Source organism: Guillardia theta (genome assembly GCF_000315625.1).
Source record: "Guillardia theta CCMP2712 unplaced genomic scaffold GUITHscaffold_4, whole genome shotgun sequence".
Lineage (NCBI taxonomy): Eukaryota > Cryptophyceae > Pyrenomonadales > Geminigeraceae > Guillardia > Guillardia theta.
Window position 1 is genome coordinate 646,325 of NW_005434670.1, and position 20,929 is coordinate 667,253.

General features: G+C 49.2%; 5 protein-coding genes across 5 annotated transcripts; 2 read left to right on the top strand and 3 right to left on the bottom strand.

Annotated features, from left to right (window-relative positions):
* Positions 1 to 97: 97 nt before the first annotated feature.
* On the top strand, positions 98 to 6,794 carry GUITHDRAFT_160810 (hypothetical protein; the record flags this gene model as incomplete). The annotated part of the gene is made up of 6 exons (XM_005841027.1): positions 98 to 650; positions 837 to 4,822; positions 4,872 to 4,952; positions 5,001 to 5,062; positions 5,113 to 5,494; positions 5,543 to 6,794. 6 exons carry the CDS (start codon positions 98 to 100, stop codon positions 6,725 to 6,727), a joined length of 6,249 nt encoding a protein of 2,082 aa, XP_005841084.1. The 3' UTR covers positions 6,728 to 6,794.
* A 489-nt stretch (positions 6,795 to 7,283) lies between these two features.
* GUITHDRAFT_100352 (hypothetical protein) lies at positions 7,284 to 8,015 on the bottom strand (the record flags this gene model as incomplete). The annotated part of the gene is made up of 4 exons (XM_005841028.1): positions 7,284 to 7,459; positions 7,506 to 7,641; positions 7,690 to 7,831; positions 7,897 to 8,015. The coding sequence occupies 4 exons, from the start codon at positions 8,013 to 8,015 to the stop codon at positions 7,284 to 7,286; spliced, it is 573 nt and encodes a 190-aa protein (XP_005841085.1).
* A 776-nt stretch (positions 8,016 to 8,791) lies between these two features.
* On the bottom strand, positions 8,792 to 14,981 carry GUITHDRAFT_100353 (hypothetical protein; the record flags this gene model as incomplete). Its single annotated transcript, XM_005841029.1, has 2 exons — positions 8,792 to 9,017; positions 9,064 to 14,981. 2 exons carry the CDS (start codon positions 14,979 to 14,981, stop codon positions 8,792 to 8,794), a joined length of 6,144 nt encoding a protein of 2,047 aa, XP_005841086.1.
* Positions 14,982 to 17,779: 2,798 nt separating this feature from the next.
* GUITHDRAFT_132508 (hypothetical protein) lies at positions 17,780 to 18,819 on the top strand (the record flags this gene model as incomplete). Its single annotated transcript, XM_005841030.1, has 7 exons — positions 17,780 to 17,867; positions 17,941 to 17,984; positions 18,031 to 18,190; positions 18,250 to 18,331; positions 18,392 to 18,469; positions 18,519 to 18,590; positions 18,699 to 18,819. The coding sequence occupies 7 exons, from the start codon at positions 17,780 to 17,782 to the stop codon at positions 18,817 to 18,819; spliced, it is 645 nt and encodes a 214-aa protein (XP_005841087.1).
* A 103-nt stretch (positions 18,820 to 18,922) lies between these two features.
* GUITHDRAFT_100355 (hypothetical protein) lies at positions 18,923 to 20,086 on the bottom strand (the record flags this gene model as incomplete). The annotated part of the gene is made up of 7 exons (XM_005841031.1): positions 18,923 to 18,952; positions 18,998 to 19,057; positions 19,108 to 19,158; positions 19,242 to 19,277; positions 19,333 to 19,458; positions 19,514 to 19,634; positions 19,812 to 20,086. The coding sequence occupies 7 exons, from the start codon at positions 20,084 to 20,086 to the stop codon at positions 18,923 to 18,925; spliced, it is 699 nt and encodes a 232-aa protein (XP_005841088.1).
* Positions 20,087 to 20,929: the final 843 nt, after the last annotated feature.

Genomic DNA, 20,929 nt, shown 5'->3' on the forward strand with positions numbered 1-20,929 from the left:
GAAATATTTTTGTTTCTGACGTCACTATTTCCTTAGGATCCGGGGAACGCTCGCGAGCTTGAGGCCAGTGGCATTGTGATTGACTTGCTGCACCACAATGGCCGAAGAGCATGCGCGATGGAAGCAGTATGAATACTCCGCGAACTCGAATTTGGTGTTGACCGCAGAGCGTCGTTCTCGTGATCATGAACCCTCGGGTGAAGCTGAATCTCTTGCGAACCGCAAGCTCCATCGCATGGGCGATCGAGTCCATCGTTCAAAGCCACAGGCACTGGTTGAGAAGCGGGACAAAATTGAGAAAAAACGCAAGGAACGCTCCGAGAAGGACTTGGCTCGCAAGAAAGCCAAAGCAGGAGGCACAGTGCTTGCAGCAGTTTCTGAGCCAGGCTCGTACAGGCCGAAAACGGAAACTACTCGTCTTGCATACGAGCAAATGCTTCACTTCCTTTCTAGCTTCCTTGGAGAACAACCAGCTGACATTCTTCGAGGTGCAGCTGATGAGGTTCTTGCTGTTTTGAAGGACGACAGTTTGCAGGGTCCAAACAAGAAGAAGGCCTGTGAATCACTGTTGAACTCCATGACGGATGAACGTTTCTCTGAATTATTCCAGATTGGAAGCAGAATTACTGATTTCTACCTGGATGACGAAGGTGCTGCTGGTGAAGCTATGGATGAGAACCTTGGTGTTTCCGTCGTTTTCGATGAGGATGAGGAGGAGGAAGACGATGATGTCGATGAGCTTCGTGATGAAGATGATGATGAGGATGATGGCATCGGAGACGAAGAGATAAAGAAGACTGTCATTGGGCTTCGTGATGACGACGATGACATGCCAGAGGAGAATCAGAAAGATGATTATATCGACCCACTTTCTCTTGACGCTTATTGGCTGCAAAGGCAAATGAAAGAGAAATGCGGTATTGATGACGATAACGATGCAGTTAAAATGGCAAAGGAAGTACTCAGTATCATGCAGGAGGCTGATGAGAGAGAGATCGAGAATCGTTTGGTGATTTTGTTGGATTATGACAAATTCGATTTCATCAAGATGCTTTTGGCCAATCGACACACCGTTGTTTTTTGCACACTTCTGGGTCAAGCTCAGGACGAGGCTGAAAAGGAGGCCATAAGAGAGAAGATGCAAGCATCGGCTGAGGGCAAGGCACTGCTGCATGCATTGAATTTTGCGCACAAGACAGAGGGAGAGAGAAAGCGAGAGATGGAGATGAGGCTCCGTAAGGAGATTCGTGGACTCCGTGAACGTGAAGCAGACCAAAATGGCGAAATGGTAACCGAGAGAATCATGTCTGAGGGCGACAGCATGTTGCAGAGTCGCAATATCCTGGATCTTGAGTCTCTTGCGTTTACCCAGGGTGGTCACCTCATGGCGAACAAGAGATGTGAACTTCCTCCTGGCTCGCAGAGAATTTCTCACAAGGGATATGAAGAAGTACTTGTTCCTGCTGTGAGAAACATGGATGAAGATGCTGTGCTCAAGAAAATTGCTGAATTGCCTGCTTGGGCACAACCTGCTTTTGCAGGAGTTGATTCTCTCAACAGGATCCAATCCAAAGTCTGCGAAACTGCTTTATATTCGCCTGAGAATATGTTGGTTTGTGCTCCGACTGGTGCAGGAAAGACGAATGTTGCCCTTTTAACTATGCTGCATGAGATTGGTTTGCATCTGAACACAGATGGCACCTTTAAATTGGATGAATTCAAGATTGTGTATCTTGCTCCAATGAAGGCCTTGGTTGCAGAAATCGTACTGAATTTCCAAAATCGTTTGGAGGCATTTGGTATTAAGGTCAAGGAATTCACTGGTGATGTTCATTTGAATAAGCAGCAACTTGCAGAGGCGAATATCATTGTCATGACACCAGAAAAGTTCGATGTGATCACCCGAAAGGGAGATGCTAGGCCGTTCACTCGTTTGGTGCGATTGATTGTTATCGATGAAATTCATCTCCTCCATGACAGTCGTGGTCCTGTGATTGAAACACTTGTTACTAGAACTATTCGACAGATCGAGGCCACACAGGAACTTGTTCGTATCGTTGGCCTTTCTGCAACTTTGCCGAATTACCACGATGTTGCTGCTATGCTTCGTGTAAACACTGAAAAAGGCCTCTTCTATTTTGATAACAGTTTCCGTCCTGTTCCGTTGGAGCAAATGTACATCGGAATTACTGAGAAGAAAGCTTTGAAACGATTCCAGCTCATGAATGAAATTACGTACGAGAAAGTTGTGGAACAGGCTGGCAAGAATCAAGTTCTCGTCTTTGTTCATTCGCGCAAAGAAACAGCCAAGACTGCACGAGCCATTCGAAGCATGGCGGAGGAGAACGATACTTTGGGTAGGTTCATGGTAGAGGACAGTGCTTCTCAAGAAATTTGCAGAGAAATGGCAGAAACTGCCAAGAGCGCTGATCTTAAGGAGTTGCTACCCTTTGGATTCGGAATTCATCATGCGGGTCTTGCTCGCTCAGACCGTGAGCTTGTGGAAAGTCTATTCGCGGATGGTCATCTGCAAATTTTGGTATCCACCGCTACGCTGGCATGGGGTGTCAATTTACCTGCGCACACTGTGATCATCAAAGGAACTCAAATTTACAACCCAGAAGCAGGCAGATGGGTTGAGTTGAGTGCTCTCGATGTAATGCAGATGATGGGTCGTGCAGGTCGTCCTCAGTATGATACCAGCGGAACAGGTATCATCATTACGACATACAACGAATTGCAGTACTACCTCTCTCTGCTAAATCAGCAACTTCCGATCGAGAGTCAGATGATCACACCGTTGCCAGACATTCTGAATTCAGAGATTGTCCTCGGAAGTATCCAGAATGTTCGTGATGCAGTCAACTGGTTGGGCTACACATATTTGTACATTCGTATGCTGAAAAATCCATCGCTGTACGGAATAACGGCAGAGGAGCTGGCTGAAGATCCGATCCTTGAACAGCGGCGAGTTGATCTTATTCATACTGCTGCTTCAGCTTTGTTCAAGGCCAATCTTATCAAGTATGATCGAAAGTCTGGAAATTTGCAGTGCACCGACCTCGGACGCGTCGCGTCGTATTTTTATGTCTCATACAATTCCATTGCGACATTCAACGATCACTTGAAGCCGACTGTTAGTGACATTGAAATCTTGCGAATTTTCTCACTGGCTGGAGAATTCAAGAACATGGTTGTCAGAGAAGAAGAGAAAATTGAGTTGCTCAAACTTGCTGATCGCGTGCCTATTCCAATTAAGGAAAGCGTGGAGGAGCCAACAGCAAAAGTGAATGTTCTTCTTCAATCTTACATTTCTCAGCTCAAGCTGGATGGATTTGCTCTGCTGGCTGACATGGTGTACATTACGCAAAGTGCAGGTCGATTGTTTAGGGCACTCTACGAAATTGTGGTTCGACGCGGTTGGGCTTCTCTGGCATTGAAATGTCTGAACCTCTGCAAGATGATTGATCACCGCATGTGGGGCAGTATGATCCCGCTTCGTCAGTTCAAAGCCATCCCTGAGGAAGTTCTCAAGAAGCTTGAGAAGAAGGATGTCATTCAATGGGAGAGATTTTTGGACATGTCACCGCAGGAGATTGGAGAGTTGATTCGATTCCCAAAGATGGGCAAAACAATCCATAAGTTGATCCATCAGTTCCCCAAGCTTGATCTCAGCGCACATGTGCAACCCATCACCAGGAATGTAATGAAGGTGGAATTGATTATCACCCCTGACTTTCAGTGGGATGATAAAGTACATGGGTCTGCAGAACTCTTTCATGTCTTCGTTGAAGATGTTGATCAAGAAACGATCCTGCACACCGAACTGTTCATCTTGAAGGGGCGCTACATCGATGAAGAGCACATCATTTCGCTCACTGTCCCTATGATGGAACCAGTTCCACCACAGTACTTTGTTCGTGTTGTTTCAGATCGATGGTTGGCTGCTGAAACAGTGCTTCCAATTTCCTTCAGACATCTGATTTTGCCAGAGAAATTTCCTCCTCGAACTGAGCTGCTGGATTTGCAGCCCCTGCCAGTAAGCGCCCTTCGCAATCCAGTCTACGAAGCCATATATTCGAAGAAATTCAAAACCTTCAATGCTATTCAGACTCAAGTGCACAATACTCTCTATAACACAAATGACAACACTCTGATTGCCGCCCCGACTGGAAGTGGAAAAACTATTTGTGCAGAATTTGCTTTGCTTAGGGCACTTTCGGAGAAGCCTGATGGGAAGATTGTATATGTCGCCCCGTTGGACGCCATTGTCCTTCAACGATACAAGGAGTGGTCAGAGAAGTTTTCTCATCTTGAAGCTGTAATGGGCATTGGAATGTTGACAGGTGAGTCAACGACCGATCTGAAGGTTTTGGACAAGTGTACCATTGTGCTCAGTGCTCCTGAACCATGGGATATGCTTTCAAGAAGGTGGAAGCAGAGGAAAAATGTGCAGAATGTATCCCTGTTTATCGTGGATGAAATTCACTTGATCGGCGGTGACAAAGGACCGGTTTTGGAAGTTATTACTTCAAGAATGAGGTACATTGGTTCACAGACGGAGCAGAAAACTCGTATTGTGGCTCTTTCTGCATCTGTTGCGAATGCCAAGGATCTTGGAGAGTGGATTGGAGCCTCGTCACACTCGTTGTACAGCTTTCATCCGAATGTCCGTCCGATTCCGCTTGAGATTCACATCCAGGGCTTTGATATCCCACATTATGCGTCGCGCATTCTGGCGATGAGCAAGCCGATGTACAACGCCATCTGCTCGCATTCGCCTGGCAAGCCTGCAATGGTGGTGGTAGCAGACAGGAAGCAGGTAAACCGATGCCCGCAAGATGAAATGGCACTGACTGACTTCTTTGTAGGCTCGGATTACTGCCCTCGATATTATTGCGTATGCCGGTGTCGATGAGGATACGCATCGCTTTTTGAATTGTTCTCCGGAGGTCTTGTTTGCATTTGCGGATGTGTCTGTTCTGAGTTTATAACGACAGGATTTGGAACCATTCCTCTCGAAAGTGAAAGATAAAACTCTCAAGGAGACTCTGCCGTACGGGTAAGCGGTTCTCGTGAAGAAGGGTGTCTCGACTGTGACTTTGTTCTCAGGGTTGGGTTGATCCATGATGGTCTGAGCGATGCGGACTTGGGGCTCGTAGAGACTCTGATTTCGTCCGGAGCGTTGCTGGTCGTAGTGGTTGCACGAGAAAAGTGCTGGGGCCTTGCAATCAATGTGCATCTTGTGGTTATCATGGGCACTGAAAGCTTTGATGGAAGGGAACATCGATACTTGAATTACCCGATCACCGATGTTCTTCAAATCATGGGCTGTGCTGGTCGTCATGGGCAAGATCCAGTTGGCAAAGCTGTCATTCTATGCCATACCCCAAAGAAGGAATATTACAAGAAGTTCCTTTATGAACCGGTTCCTGTCGAAAGTCACCTTGATCACTTCCTTCATGACCACATCAGCGCCGAGGTGGTGACGAAGGTATGCACTCCTTGCCGTTAACGACATGTTGCCTGACTGGTTTCGCAGGTTATCGAGAACAAGCAAGAAGCGGTCGATTACTTGACATGGACATTTTACTATCGACGGCTTACTCTCAATCCAAACTACTATAACATGACTGGAACGACGCATCGCCATATCTCAGATCATTTGTCCGAGCTTGTTGAGAACATTATCACGGATTTGGAGCAGAGCAAGTGCTTGACGGTGGAAGATGATGGAAACGATGTTTCGTCCTTGAACCTTGGAATGATCGCTGCGTACTACTACATCCGCTATACAACCATTGAGCTTTTCAATTCGTCGCTCAATGAAAAAACGAAAATCAAGGGAATTCTGGAGATCTTGACAGCGGCTTCCGAGTTTGACAACTTGCCGATACGTCATGGAGAAGAAAGGGCCCTGAAGCAACTGGCAGCTCATGTTCCCCTGAGTGTCGAGAAGATGAAGTTCACGGATCCGCACACGAAGGCATTCCTGCTGCTCCAGGCCCATCTCTCCCGTATGCCACTGGCTGGCGATCTTGCTATGGATCAGAAGCAAGTTCTCAGGGACGTGCTCAGACTTGTGCAGGCCATGGTGGACGTGATGAGCTCGAGTGGTTGGTTGAAGCCCGCCCTTGCCGCCATGGAGGTGTCGCAGATGGTCGTGCAGGCACTGTGGGACTCATCCTCAAATCTCATGCAGCTTCCGAACTTCACGAACGATCTTGCCAAAAAGTGCACGGATGCTGGAATTGAGAATGTCTTCGATCTCATGGATATGGAGGACGACGATCGTATCAAACTGCTTGAGATGCCTCAGAGCAAGTTGGGTCAGATTGCCGCTGTTTGCAACCGCTTCCCCAACATCAACCTAGAATACGAAGTCGTCGATGCTGACAGCATCAGCGCGGGTGAACAGGTTGTGGTCACGATTCGCCTGGAGAGGGATCAAGATTCCGAGGTCGGCAAGGTTCATGCGCCTTACTATCCCAAGGAGAAAGACGAAGCTTGGTGGGTCCTCGTTGGCGACCCTTCTGCAAGCTTCTTGCATGCCATCAAGCGCATCCCTCCGTTCCAGCGCAAGGCAAATGTGAAGCTCGACTTCACGGCCCCCGAGACTCCAGGGACAAGCAAGCTGACTCTCTTCCTCATGTGCGACGCATGGTCAGGATGCGATCAGGAGTACGAGTTCGATATGGACGTGAAAGAGGCCATGGAGGAAGACTGAAGGAGGGAGTTGTCGCCCTGCTAGAAGCAAACTGCTGGCTGATGTCAATAAATTCTTGAAACTTTTTAGATTGCGAGTCGCTTCCGTTGCGTGAGGACGCTGAAAGGCATTCACAAAGAGGTAGAGGATGCAGTGAAGAGTAGACCGTTCTTCCTCAAGCGTGCGACAGGCTGGCTTCGCGTTCAGAGTCGCCTTAGGGTCCCTGAGCTTGTTTCGCTTTCATTCTCTAGCTCGCCCAATCGTGCTGTTATGGTGCAGAGAATCGTCTGCTGACTTCAAGCATCAACAAGAGCCCCTCCCTGTAGCTTTTCTTCCCTTCCGTGATGGAATCAAAGACGCCAAAAGGCGAGAGAACAAGAAATGCAGGCAGCTGGCTGGCTGGCTGGCTGGCTGGCTGGTACATGAAAAACAATTTATTCCATGTGTGGATGTGTAGAGAAGAAATTGTGGGTTGCGAAGCTAGTGGAGATGGAAATGAAAGGGGTTTCATTGTTATTCAGCCATCTCAAATATGTTACAAGGCCACATCAAGGCATGCCTGCATGCCACGAAAGTTTCACTGCTTTCGGGATTTTTTCTTGCCTCCCTTGTCTTTCTCTGTCGCGCCCCCATGCCTCTTGCTGCCGCTCTGCTGAACCTCCGGAGCCAACTTGCTCTGGATCAAGCTCTGATCGGCCTCACTCAGTTCTCCCCATCCGCTGACGTCCTCGAGACGAAACTCCTGATCTGCTTCTGTTGACTGTCAGAAGCCATGCAAGACGACAATTGCGGACAGTACCTAGGATTTCAGGGAGAAACTTCGCAGCGCCATCAATGCAAGCGTATCCGTACGATTCCATGCCATTGCGATAGCCCAGTCTCAGCTGCCCTTTGATGAAATCAGACTTGGTGACTTTGCACTTGCCTCTTCCACTCTGCTCAATTTTGTCAGACCCTCCCGCGACTGTCAGATGGTCTCGTACCTTGTTGTAGTCGAAGAGAGTGTTCTTGAGGAAGCACGACGGGTGAAGCCATGACACCACGAAGCGACCTCCTCGGAACGTGTCGACCCCAACGCGCTTGTCCCCTGTCGGGATTTTTTCCTGGCACGCAGGGCATTTCGCTCTGAGATTGAGCAGACAGCCCTCAGCATTGAGCCTACATTTGAGGTTGGAAGGATAGGAACTCACCTTCCACTCTTGGCGTCTTCTAGAAACACTCCTTTAAACAAGCTATCCTCCTCCAGCTCCTGTCTTGCTCCCTTCTTTTCCTCCTGCTCTTTCTCTGCTTCTGTTCGCAACACCGGCATTCCCTTATATCCCCGACGGTGTAGATGAGGCGGGCCGCTTGGGGCCGGGGCCAGGCCCGCCGGGGTCACCGGGTGATGGAGCGTATGCCAGCCGTGCCAGTCAGATAGCGCCGAGTTAACAAAAACTCTCCTGTAAACCAAGACGACTTACGTGTTTCAAGGCGGCATGTAGCGTGTGGGACAAAGAGGGGGCTTTCCTAGCCGTCTTGTTAAGGTCCTCTCATGTCTGGATGCTTGGGTTTCACATCATCCTAGCATACAGTCTATCTCTCATGTGCTCCTCAATTCTGGTTTTGTGTGCATTAAACTCGGTCTTGAGCAAAAACTGTCTTGTTACAACTAAGGTCGATGTGATGTCTGCGTGACTTTGGACTAGTACAAGTCTAACATACTTGTATTCCGTCACCGGGCCGGGCCGGGGTCTCGGTGCTGCATATTCATGGGCCAGTCGGGCCGGCACTTACCCCGGCGGCACGACTCCGGGGCGCGGCTGCCACGGTGTCACGGTCACGAATCATCTGATGATCGCGTCAAGGCGCATCTGGCGTCACGCTTGGGGATAGCAGCAACACCAAACAAATTCCGACGGTTGTGTTGATTCCATCCCGTGTTTGAAGTCAGGCTGGATGACAAACAGTACCTGTACGGGACCGGAGGCTTGAAACGGCAAAGCAATGGCATACTGATTTACTATTCACAGTGACTGGCAAACATCCTGAGGTTTGACCGTCACGTAAATTATTTCTACTTAGCCCTCGTTCAGGAAACAATGATGTCTAGCTGCAGGAAACTTCGATCTCAAACACTGGCCAACGGGTGGAGCCGAGGTATGCCGGGTAGGACTGATTGAGGATGGACGCTGCATCCCCTTGGCCGAAGCTGAAGAAGAGAAGGCGATAGGTCGCACTCGTGGCGTTCTCTATGCGTAGATCCGTAAAGGCAGCGAAGCCAGCAAAGGGGTCGACCCTTGCAGTCAAGTTGCCGGTAAGGTTTCCTTGATGTCTGCCGACAAGTCAGTTACCCGCTGTTAACAAACAAATTCACTCACCCAAGGCACCTCCACGGCTTGTCGATGTCAACACAGGACGAAGCGAGCACGACGGCGATGCTCGCGTTTGCAGTGAGATCTACCTCTGCTGGTAAGTCGCCGAAGGTAGCAGAGGGCAGGTGACGGAGCAGCCTGATCCTGATAGGCGACAGCTCGCCAGCTTCACAGGAGGTAGCGTTGAGGAGCTGAAGGCTTCGGTTCCAACAGTCCTGGTAGCACCTCACCCCACAGCAAGATGATCTCAAGTCCTTGGTGTTGGAGCTGACCTCGCCAGCTGACGCGTTGCAGTACCTGAGGCACTCAGCGATCTTGGATCCAGCGTCCTGGTCATACGAACAGGAGTGCAAGGCACGATTCATGTCGCAGATGTTGGCGGAGGTCAAGCAGAACTGCTCGGTAGCGACCCCGGCACTTGCTGTGGTCTCTGTGTGGACCGTAGACAGGAAGGAATGATGGACACGGACCTGTGGGAGGTATACACTCGTCGTGACATTGACATCGTCGAACTTCGCCTCGCCGACCGGGTTCACCAGTGTGAAGTTCACAGTGTACAGTCGCTCACGCCTCACTCCCTGACCGATTAACCGGAGGACCACTCGGCCATGTTCTCTCTCGAAGACGCAGTAAGGGTGAAAGGCACCCTCGGGGTAAGAGTCGCACTTGAGTCTGTTGCTGCTCCTAGTCTGCATGTTGCGAAGCCCCGAGAGCGTTATGTTGGTGAAGGACGCGGGTAAGTCCGAGTTCCACATGAGCTGGACTTGAAACACATTGGATAGTCCTGGGTAAGGAGAAAGATAGATCAGCCTCGGGTCGATCGCCTTCATAGCCAGTGCGTAAAGAGGAGCCCCGGCTCTCGGAACCCCGAGGATGGAAGAATTCGATTGTACCATGACCGTTGCGGTGAGGTACGAGTCGAAGTTGCCGCACTCGATCATGACGTCCATACTCAGGTTCTTGGGGAATACAGCAGCCTCATCGGGCTGTATCAGGCTGAACCAAAAGATGTTCAACTGATGTGATAGTGTTCCCTCCAATCCAACCGAGACAGACAATTTCCCGTCTCCAACGTTCCATGCAGATACGGTCTGATGCGAGAAATTCCCGTAGACATCAATGTGGTTTACATTGCTGCCCGTTCCAACTAGACCCAAGACACGGATTGTTGAAAGATGTGTTATGTTGCAGTTGGAACTGAAGTAAACTCTGAGGGTGTTGTTTTTGTCGGGGAGGAAGGACAACTGCCTAATGAAAGCGATCTCTAGTACAGGTATGATCACATAAAGAGGAAGTGAGCCATTGACCACACCATAACGTGATTCAAACACATTCGACATGAGCGAGGTGTTTAGAATTCCGCTCCTCTTCTCAGAAATGTTCAGGTGGGTCTCGATTGTTGCATTAATGCTTACGTAGACATGATCTTGCGCTCTGTCATTATTGCGAAGTTCCACCTCTACTGTGTAATTTTCATCCTTTTTCAAGCCGTCATTGGTGACATGCAACACTAACATGCCATCCTCCTGAAGCCATGTAGACAAGTTCCTAATGCTATCAATTGGTTTGTAATTGCTGGTACGGACCACAGGCAATGCAGCATCTGCTGTCAGACTGCGGACCAAACCACTTATCGTAATGTTCGAATCCTGAACCAGGTCGAAGTTCATTTGGAGAACAACTTTAAGGATATTAGAAGCTTGATACAGGGGATTGTTTTGAGAAACTTCTTGAATGTTGAATGAGACGTCAAATACAAGAAGTGGTCGCTTGCCTTGATGTATCCCGAATACAGATTCATTCGATGTATTGATGAGCTTTGATTCAACAGGGGAAAAATCCTGAAATACAGAAGCCACCTCTGCTTCAATAGAAATGTTCGGAGGGGGTTGCGATGATCGGGTGTTGTCAATGTAAAACCAGAATGTATACACATACCATTTCGAGAAGCTCACATTCCCCACTGTGAAAGTCAGAGTGTGGTTTTCTTGAGTCCAATCTGTTGTGATGTGCGATATTGCGCTCAGCGTATCATCCGTTGAAGAATAAAGGGATATTTTCCTTGGCGCGTACATGCCAAGCATGCTCTTCAGAGTAATTGTAGTGTAAGGCGTGAATTCACAGCTCGTTTGCAAAGCTATCAGCAAAGAATTGGAAGAACCAGGGAAAGGGTGTGACTGTTCGAGCTTGGTGAAAGTCAAGTAGGGAACGTGTATTAGCAATGGATGGGAGCCATTGACAATTTCGTAAATATCATATGTGACTTTGTTCATCTCATTGAAATACATAACAGATAGCTCCTTGTATTCGTTTCTAACCGACAATCCAATACTTATTGTAGGAGACGCATGATTGTTCTTTGGATTTGTCAAATTGAAACGAACTTCAATATCACGCTGCACCAAAAGATTGACATTCGAAACCTTTGTGCTGTTCATCAACTGTGCAAATCCACATGATGAAGACGAACAGAACCGATCGAACGACTTTACAGAAACTATTGAAAGAATTCCTTGCGACCAGTTTCCTGAAGTCCCAAAAACGTCATCAGTGGAAACAACAGGAATTCCTTCTTGAAACTCAATGGCAGACCCCGTCAGACCAATCAAGCTAACGCTGGAACCTTCCGAGATGTCACAATTTGGTCGGAGACGAAGTGAAATCTCATTGACAACTGAATGAAGAGGAGTACTCTGCCAAATGTCCCGGACATGAAAAAGCGGGACAATAATCTCCAAGGGGTTCGACCCGTTGTACACGCCCCGCCAGTAGATACCCTCCTTCTCTGCCTCCGCCTCGTAGATCCGCGACAGGTCCCCGTACGGCCCTACTACCGTCCCGTTGATCGTCACCGCCGGCGATGCCTGCGCCGTAGCCGGGTTGGTCAGGTTGAACGTGATCACTACCTCCGTCGCCTCGTTGGAGGTCGATAAGTCGAAGCGAAGCCAGTCCGCCGCCGCCGTCAGCTCTAGTACCCCGTCCCCTGACGTCCACGCCCCCGTCGTCCCCAGTAGCCCTCCCGTCGTGCTCACGCTCAGCGCCGTCTCGTCTATGGTCTGCGACCCCGTCAGCCCGCGCAGCGTTATCTTCGACCCCTTGCTGATGTCGCACGTCGCCCTCAGCGTCACCGTGATGAGGTTGAGCACCCCCGCCAGCGGCGTGTCCTGCCTGATACTCACGTCCAGCTCCGGTACGATCACCTGCAAGGGGTTCGACCCGTTGTACACGCCCCGCCAGTAGATACCCTCCTTCGCTGCCTCCGCCTCGTAGATCCGCGACAGGTCCCCGTACGGCCCTACTACCGTCCCGTTGATCGTCACCGCCGGCGATGCCTGCGCCGTAGCCGGGTTGGTCAGGTTGAACGTGATCACTACCTCCGTCGCCTCGTTGGAGGTCGATAAGTCGAAGCGAAGCCAGTCCGCCGCCGCCGTCAGCTCTAGTACCCCGTCCCCTGACGTCCACGCCCCCGTCGTCCCCAGTAGCCCTCCCGTCGTGCTCACGCTCAGCGCCGTCTCGTCTATGGTCTGCGACCCCGTCAGCCCGCGCAGCGTTATCTTCGACCCCTTGCTGATGTCACAGTTTGCCGTTAAGGTTATTGTTATCTTATTTTTTGTTTGCACAAAAGGGTTGTCCTGTGATATTAATGTTTTAGTGAATGTAGGTACGATTGTCTTCAGTGGTTCGCTTCCGTTTATCACGCTGAGCAGGGAGGTTTTTTCTTTTTCAACAAGTGTTTTTTGTGTAAAGGAATCATATTGTCCAGATTCGATTCGAACTTGTATTGTTATCAATGGAGAGCTTTGAGTATTTGTTGGATTGCTTAGATTAAAGAATATCTCGTAAGATGAATTGTTCAACGAGTTCCTCGTTGTCACAATCATTGTGCCATTGCTCAACCATTGACCCACGGAAGCACCGCTTTGCTCAAATACAATGGGAAGATTTTGATCATCTCCGCTTGTGCTTCCTGTCAAACCTTCGATCAGGATGACTGACTCAGCAGTCAATTCACAATTCAGGGCAAATTTGAAATAAATGGTGTTCAATGCTGAAGCTAAAGGTGTTGTCTGTCCGGAGAGGGTGTAAGATATGGACGGTTGAACAACATACAAAATTTTCCCACCCGACGGAATTCCGAACGAATCTAAAGCATCAGATGTCATCTCTGTCAACGGAAACGAGCAATTTGGAGTGTTGACACTGATATTAACATTTGATCCGATGAAGCCTTCGGATGGATTTCTCACATCCAAATAAAATGAGAATGAATCACCCGAATAAATGTCAAAAGGCAATAATAGTTCAAAAGTTCCATTCGCAAACATGCCTTCAATACTCTGTCCACTCGTGAGATGGACACTGACTGTACTTTCAATGACGTAATGATCAATTCCAAAGATTCGGATTGTCGTAGGGGTCAACAGATCAATATTGCTTGTTATTTGAACATCTAAGCGATTCGATGCACTTGTCAACGGGTTGGATTGCTGTACTTTGCTCACATCTAAGGTGGGTTTGACAATGCGCATTGGGCTGCTTCCATTAACAACGCCCAAAACTTTTATAGAGGAAACTTCCATTTGAATCTGATCAAGTTGCGCGATGAGGACATAATCTGTAGCTAAAATGTCACCTTGAATAAAGATACTTTGTGAAGGTTGCTCAATCCAAGAATTCTCCAGGGAAACCTCAAAGTTGATCAGAGTTTGAGATGGCACGGTGCCCTCAAAAGTCAACAGCAACCTTCCAGAATCTTGAGCCCAAGATGCATTTATTGAGGTCTGAGGAGTAATGATCTGAACAGGGAAAGATTGCGCAGTCAAAGTGCTACTTCCGATTAAGCCTGAAATGGTGAAAGCAGAACCAGGAGACAACTCATAATTTATCGCGACATCGAATGTAATCCGATTAAGTCCCAAGGCGATGGGATTACTTTGTTCTGCATAACGTGTTAGGAAAATAGGCAGCCGTACAGTCAAGGGATCTGTGCCATTCGTGATCCCAAAAAGCGTCTCGTGTGGTTTTAACATCAGTGAAAGGGGAATTAAAGAGTCATGGATTCCACTTTCTATCGTCATGCCTATTGAAATAGATGGAGAGTCCGAATCTATTGAAGGATTCTGAACAACAAATTGTAAGGATACTACTTCCGAAGCTTGAATGGTTTGAAGAGACTGGACGATCAAAGTTCCGTTTCCTTGATACCACTCCGGGTTCTCTTGAAACACGCCCTTGGTCGATTGTAAAACTATCTGGCCAAAGCTTTGTGTTCCCGTCAAACCAATGATGGTCAAAAATGAATTCGGTGTAATGTCGCAGGAAAAACTTATCGTCACGTTGATAAGATTCGCAGAGTTGGGAACGGTTGTGTTTTGCAAAATAAGTTTGGCCGTGAACTCCGGCTGCACAATTAGAAGAGCATTTGCTCCGTTGTCAACTCCCAACAAAGAACTATTGGGTGAGTTTAGCAAGGCGGGTCCGATGACTTCAGAATCGTTGCATGAAATGTATATGGCAGGGTTGAGCTGCGCAGAAGAAGGGTTTTGGATGAGGAAATAGAAAGAATACTGAGTGTTAGCTGTCAAGGCTTCTGTTGAAAAGAATTGCATCGTCCAGGAATTATATTCCCATACAGCAGTAGCGGCTGTGTTCAGATCCCAGAACAAAGAAGCATCTTGCCCCAACAACTGGACAGTTGATGTGACAATCGCATTTGTCAATCCTGACAATTCGAACGAAGCTCCTGCTGAAATGTTCTGATCCAAAGAGAATGTCAGGTTGAGGTAGTTTGAGGCGTCTGTCAGAGGGTTGGTCTGACTGATCCTCTTCACGACGAAGCTCCCCCCTGCGCTGGTTGCAACATTCGAGAGAACCAAGATTACCGTCAAAAACAAGTGCACCCCACGTTTACTTCCAGGGACCATCTTCAGGGCAGCCAGTCGGATCCTCAAGAATCAGGATGCAGCATGAAGAAGCAAGGAAGCGAGCGCACTCCTCTCCTCCTCCATCCCGCCGCCCCTCTCATCCCTGCGCTCCCCTAACCCCATCGCTCAGATTGTGCGCCATCGTGACTCGAAGCGACAGCGCTCCGTAGCTCCAGTCGGTCCAGGCCTGCCGATGACCCACTGCCGATGACCGATGACCATCGGACTCTTGCCGACTCTGTGACCGGGCCCGGCCGGTTGAGGCCAGCGGGCCCCACCGGCGTCACGGTCCGGTCGTACTTAAGTCTTGATTGTCCTCGTACTGATTTGAATTTCGAGGTAGGAATAGTCGGCGACTCGCCTCCCCGCCGGGTGACACTGTCGCACAGGCCCGGCCATCACCCCCTTACTACTACAGTCATCATTTGAGTGTCAAGCGGCTGAGAGGAAGCGGCCTGCCCTGACCGGGGGCCGGGCGCCGGCCGGGCCGGGCCGTGGCGTCATGAACCGCCCGGCTGCCGACCGGCGGCGGGCCGCCGGCCCGGCCCGGACGGTGTCCGATCCCGGCGGCCGCCCCCGCGGCCGGCTAGATGATTAGCCTCGGATCACCCGGCGATGTGATCTACCCGGGGGGGGCCGCGTACTCGCACAGGCCATACGGCAAGAACTTCAGTGGAGCCTACACTGTGAGACTCGGCCTCAGTGAGAACAAACCGGGCCGGCCGGGGCCCGAACTTCGGAACCCAAAACTCCGAAGCCTTATTTTTTATTTTGGTGTAAAACGTGAAAAAAACTTTGACGTGGGGCCTGACACGCTCCTTTCACAGAAGAGTTGCATGGCAGGGCGATAATGCGGGGAATGGCAGGAGGAGAAGCGGCGGCAGCACTGCTGGTGCCACTGCTAGGCGTCATGCTTCATTCCTGCCTGGCCCAAGACATCCAGCCGACTTGCTGCCCGGACCTCATCTACACCAATGGGCAAAGAACGTGCTGCCGGTGAGGCAACGAAAAACAACCTGGCCATTGACATCTTGTGGTTTGATCAGTGCGGAGGATTGTTCTTCATGCAGACAAATAACAGGATTTCTTTCAGATATGTCTTAGAAAACTAATTGACATTAGATCTTCAGGGAGGGAGGTGTTGAACAACGTCACTGTTCAAAAAGATATCAGCATCACCTTGGAAGCGGTTCCTTTTGGTACTTTGTGTCCCTCTCCAGACCTATCGAATCCTGAAGGAATCATCCTCTTTTTCTGTTTCCTGCCTGTTTATTTTTGATATCGACAGGAGTGTTATGCAAGAGGATCTGTTCAACTACTACAACTCAGCATGATTTTGTTTTCCATCGTGTGGTACTGAACATGCGCACAAGCGTGTACACGAGGAGGCATGACCTATCGTTTCAATCAGGCTGCATCCAATTTGATGTATGATACCGAACAATGTCCAGATTGTTGCTTGCCAAACTTCGCCAGCGAAGTAATGCCATGCTCTAGGTCAAACTTCTTTTGGTCACCATGAACACCTGACTGTAAGAGCAGAGATTGCAACCTAGGAGATGTGAAGTGTTTCGTTTGTAGCAGCGATTCTCCTGATTCCACCAGAGGAAAGCAATGCACTGGGTATCTGGACTCTTCCTGCAGCGTACTTCTCTCTCTCATTTAACTATAGCTAACAGGATAATGCTTACCAGGTACAGAACACTGCAGGAATATTTCAGGGTAAATGCGTTGGTCATACTTGTACCCGCTACAAATTTTTGCTTTCATGGAATTTATTCGAAAGGTGTCAGACTTGATTGTCTATCGTTTCTATCTACTGTTTGCAACAGTATTGAATTAATACTGAATCGTATTTCACAGCTTTCAAATCAGGATATTTGCACCTGCTAAGTACATGTATACCTGGAAGCCCACGAAATCGGGCATCTTAATCTTGCACTATCGGGTTGACACCAGATGCTGCTGATTTGTGCTTCAGTCATTTGTTTGAGTACCAGGTTCGCTTGGGGCCTGATAGGTATGCCTGCTGTCCATATGCAACGGAAACATGCTGTCTATCGAGCGCTGGCGCAAGTCTGGGCTATGTGAGCACGAGGCTCTGTAATGGACCTTCGTCATGCAGCGACGGAAGTACTTGCTCTGGTGAGACAATGCTCAGAACTTGTCCTATCGAAGTTACACGCGTCTTCGTAGCAAAGTGTAGCTGCCCTTCATTTGTTTCTCAATCTCGTCTTGGTTCTGTACAAGGGCAGATTCCGTCGGGAGATCAGTCATGTTGGGTTGCTGCAGGTAAGCAGACGTGAAGGAGCGTGGTATTCCAATCTTACTCTTTAATTCTCTGCAATGCCACAGGGCAAACTGACGGAGATTTCTGCTTGATGTACAACATACTCTACCAGATCAACATAGACATGGTTAAATTTCATTCAGTGACAGGTGAATTTACTTCAGATTCCTTTCAAGCTTTGTAACATCAAGTCAGACAAATTGACGGTTGTTCTTTTCTAGGGTTTGGACAGGGGTTAAAAATGTTAAGCGATATTCAAAAGGTCAATCAGAACATTAGACCCGATGCTCCCGGTCTCCATGAAGTCAAGGTAAACCTTGAATTGTTCAAACCAGGCCTGACGGGGTTTCAGCTTACTAGTGAGGGATTGGTTCTAGATGTAGAATTTGCCTCTCCTGTATCAGCTGGGCTATCTTACTCGTTGGAAGGAGTCACTTTCGACGTATAATCCTTTTTGATCTTACATCATATAAGAAAAGCACAGATCTTTGGGCCAGCTACTTCGAAGATGTCCTTAGTATGCTCAGGATCCTATGAAGCACTTTTGAACCCAACATCTATGACGATGCGATCGTACATTCTACCAAGTACAGCAGGTCAGGGTGATTTGCTGTTTCAAAGATGTCGGAGGGATCTCCTTCACGTAATCTTTGTGATTGTTAAATTCAGGCTCAAATGAGCAGAGCACGATGTCGTTGAGCCCATCTTGCATGGTTGCTTCTCGGAGGTTGCTACAGGGGAAAACTCACATTTCTGTAGGCACAAACATCCTGCGAAACTTGCCTTGCCTTCACATTTAACGGACTTTTATGTGAATGGAACCCAATGATCCGACAGTGTGTTCAGCAAGGAACTTCTTCGATCGTCATCAAGTTGAACCAGTGCGTGGCCAGCCCTCCTCCATTGACAGGGAGCAAAGGTGAGGGATGTTCGATTCTGAAATGACCAGACTCCTGACCATGTTGTTTTCAACCCCAGAGCTTGCAAAAAGCTTTGGTCCCATCATTGCAACCTTTTTCATCATAGGGACTGTGGTGCTGGCTTACGTGTACAACACAAGGTACTAGGAACGTGTGTAGGAGGATGGGTCCACTAAATCTCAGCTGTTCTGTCGGATCAGATACGCAAACAATCAAGCCCCCATGATAGAGCGAGAAAGTAATTTGATCCGACATTCAGACAAGTACGAACAGAAGAGGTATGTTCTACCTTTTCTCTCGGTCGGGACGGGTTGTCACATTTCAAAGGCATTGGGATCCTCGACTGGTTCATCCAAGACCGATTGAAAGGGGACCCAAGGGTGAAGTGGACTACCAGAGGTAACAAGAGGGCATGTTGACGTGCAATGTTAGTTTAACGAGAAAGCTTCTGTATTCTGTGTGATACCAAGTATTTCGTAACACGAAAACTGATTGTTTTAATTGCAGTGAGGTCATGCAGAAACGGCTCGAGGACCCCAAGACTCCTTACCATTTGATGGATGAGGAGACGGTTGCAAGACATCATGAGAAGCATGGATATGTCACGGAAACACAAATATTATCCTGAGGGTCACAAATATGTACCCCTCTTGTGCCTTATTTGAAATCGAGATGGTTCTCAATGCGTGAGACAGTAAAAGTTGTTGTAATCCATTCAAAAGACAAGAAATTTACACGTTATTCTTCGAAGCCAGCTTTTTCTGCATACAAGTAAGACGATGAAGAATTCTGTGTACTGAAAGTACCGCATCATCTTCTGCTTGTTTCTCTTTCAAAACTTGAGCGTTAGTTTCCTTTTCCATGGCCTTGGGAGGCAGCGATTACAGCCCCGAACTCTGCCTCCACTTCACCTCACCTGATCTCTTGCCTTGTACTTCTCCTGCATGTTGTGCAATGTCCTCTTGGCCTGATGGTAACCATTCAGCATGCGACAGGACACGTTCAACGGATTGCCTCTTGTAAGCTCTTGTGCCTGCGGCTCTTTACGACCAACTCAGTTGACAAGGTTTCCCTCTCAGAATCAACCTTGTCGAAACAACAGTCAACATCCAAGCAAAGACAAACATTTTGTCATGTGCACCATATCCTTGTCGTCGATCGATTTTAGCAGCTCCTGATGCGACTTCTTCTGAGTTGTAGCAATCTTATTCTGGAGGCTCCTGATTCGCATCTTGATCTTCAAAGCCTTTTCTTTGAGTGCAGTAATCTGCACGGGAGGTCGGCAAGTCATGAGATTTCTCCTTCATATCAAGATGTCGTACCTTCAAAGACGATTTCTGAACATCTTTGAGGTCCCGTGCAAACCCAGACTTGGCACCGAGGGCCTCCTTCTTAATACGAACTAAGTTCTTCTCAAGATCAGCAACTCGATCCAGGTCAGATCTAAAATTGTCATCATGCTATCAGTTCGAACTGAACGATGGAAACGACAGAGCTCAACTGCTCACCGAGCAATTGAAATGTCATCTGCAGCCCTCATACGAAGCAGGTGGGCTCTTGTTCGCTCTAATTTCGATCTGTAGTTTAAGCTGTCTTCCTTAATCCGAAGTCTTCGCATACCCTGTCAGTTCGAATTCCAACATCAGCACAGCTCCACCTAAACCGTTGAGGGAGTTTTCACTCACCTTCCCCCCAAGTTTGACTTGACTGTTACCAACTCTAGACGAACTAGCCAGGTCTTCGTTTGCTTGCAGAGACAAACTGCTCTCTTGAGCATTCCACATCTCTCCGCGGCTCATGAGAGCAGTTCTCTTCCTGTTCTCACCCGATGCGACTAATAAGACGATCCCTATCGCTATTGTCGCTCCCACCATAGCCGCGTAGCGCCAAGCCATTTTTGCCAAGAGACGCCAATCCGTTACAGGGAATAGAATTCGTTACTGCCATCTTTCTGAGTCCGGAAAGCCTCTTCGACGGACTCCCGGAGCGGCGAGCCGCAGCCGCGGGCCCGGCCGCGGCCGCCCCGCCGGGCCCGGGGCGGCACAGGGCGGCGCCGGGCCTGGACTCCCGGCGTAGGCCGCTGCCCGGCACTCGGTGCCGTTCACCCGAATGATAGCCCTGAACTTATCGGAAGAGCGCAGTGACCCGGTCCGGCACAGCGGAACTTCGCCGAACTTCGGATCCGAGGGCATCCGCCGATCATCGAATGCATAGGCCCCCCGGCTTTCTTCCCATCAGCTTTCCGAGCCTGTCACAGTGGTGGGCAGGCTGGCCGGGATCATCGCTCGGCGAACAACTTGGCAAAGGAGATCCGGGATGCCACCGTCCCCCGCCGCTGACAGTGAGCGCTGGATGCCGGGCCTCCGAGGCTCGGCCCAGGCTATGCCTGTGAGTCAGCCCGTAACCGTGATTTGCCATCCGGAGCCGATCCGACTCAGCGGGACCGCGACCGCCGGACCATCAAAACCCGGAGTCAAGTTCAACGGCGGCTAAGGCTTACGGTAACGCGGCGGGCCGCCGCCGGCCGCCGGCGGCCCGCCAGTGTCGGACCGGGCCGGCCCGGGCCTTACCGGTGGATTGGAGATGCCAGGGTGGGGGTGGGGAATGCTGGCGTGGGGGGTGGGTATCCAATATGGCTTGAAGGCTGGTAGCTCTGTGACCACAGGGTTGAGACAACGTCGCCTTTATGAGGCGCAAACTAAAAGGGGGGGTGGTCTGAATCCAAGGCGAGTGCCGTG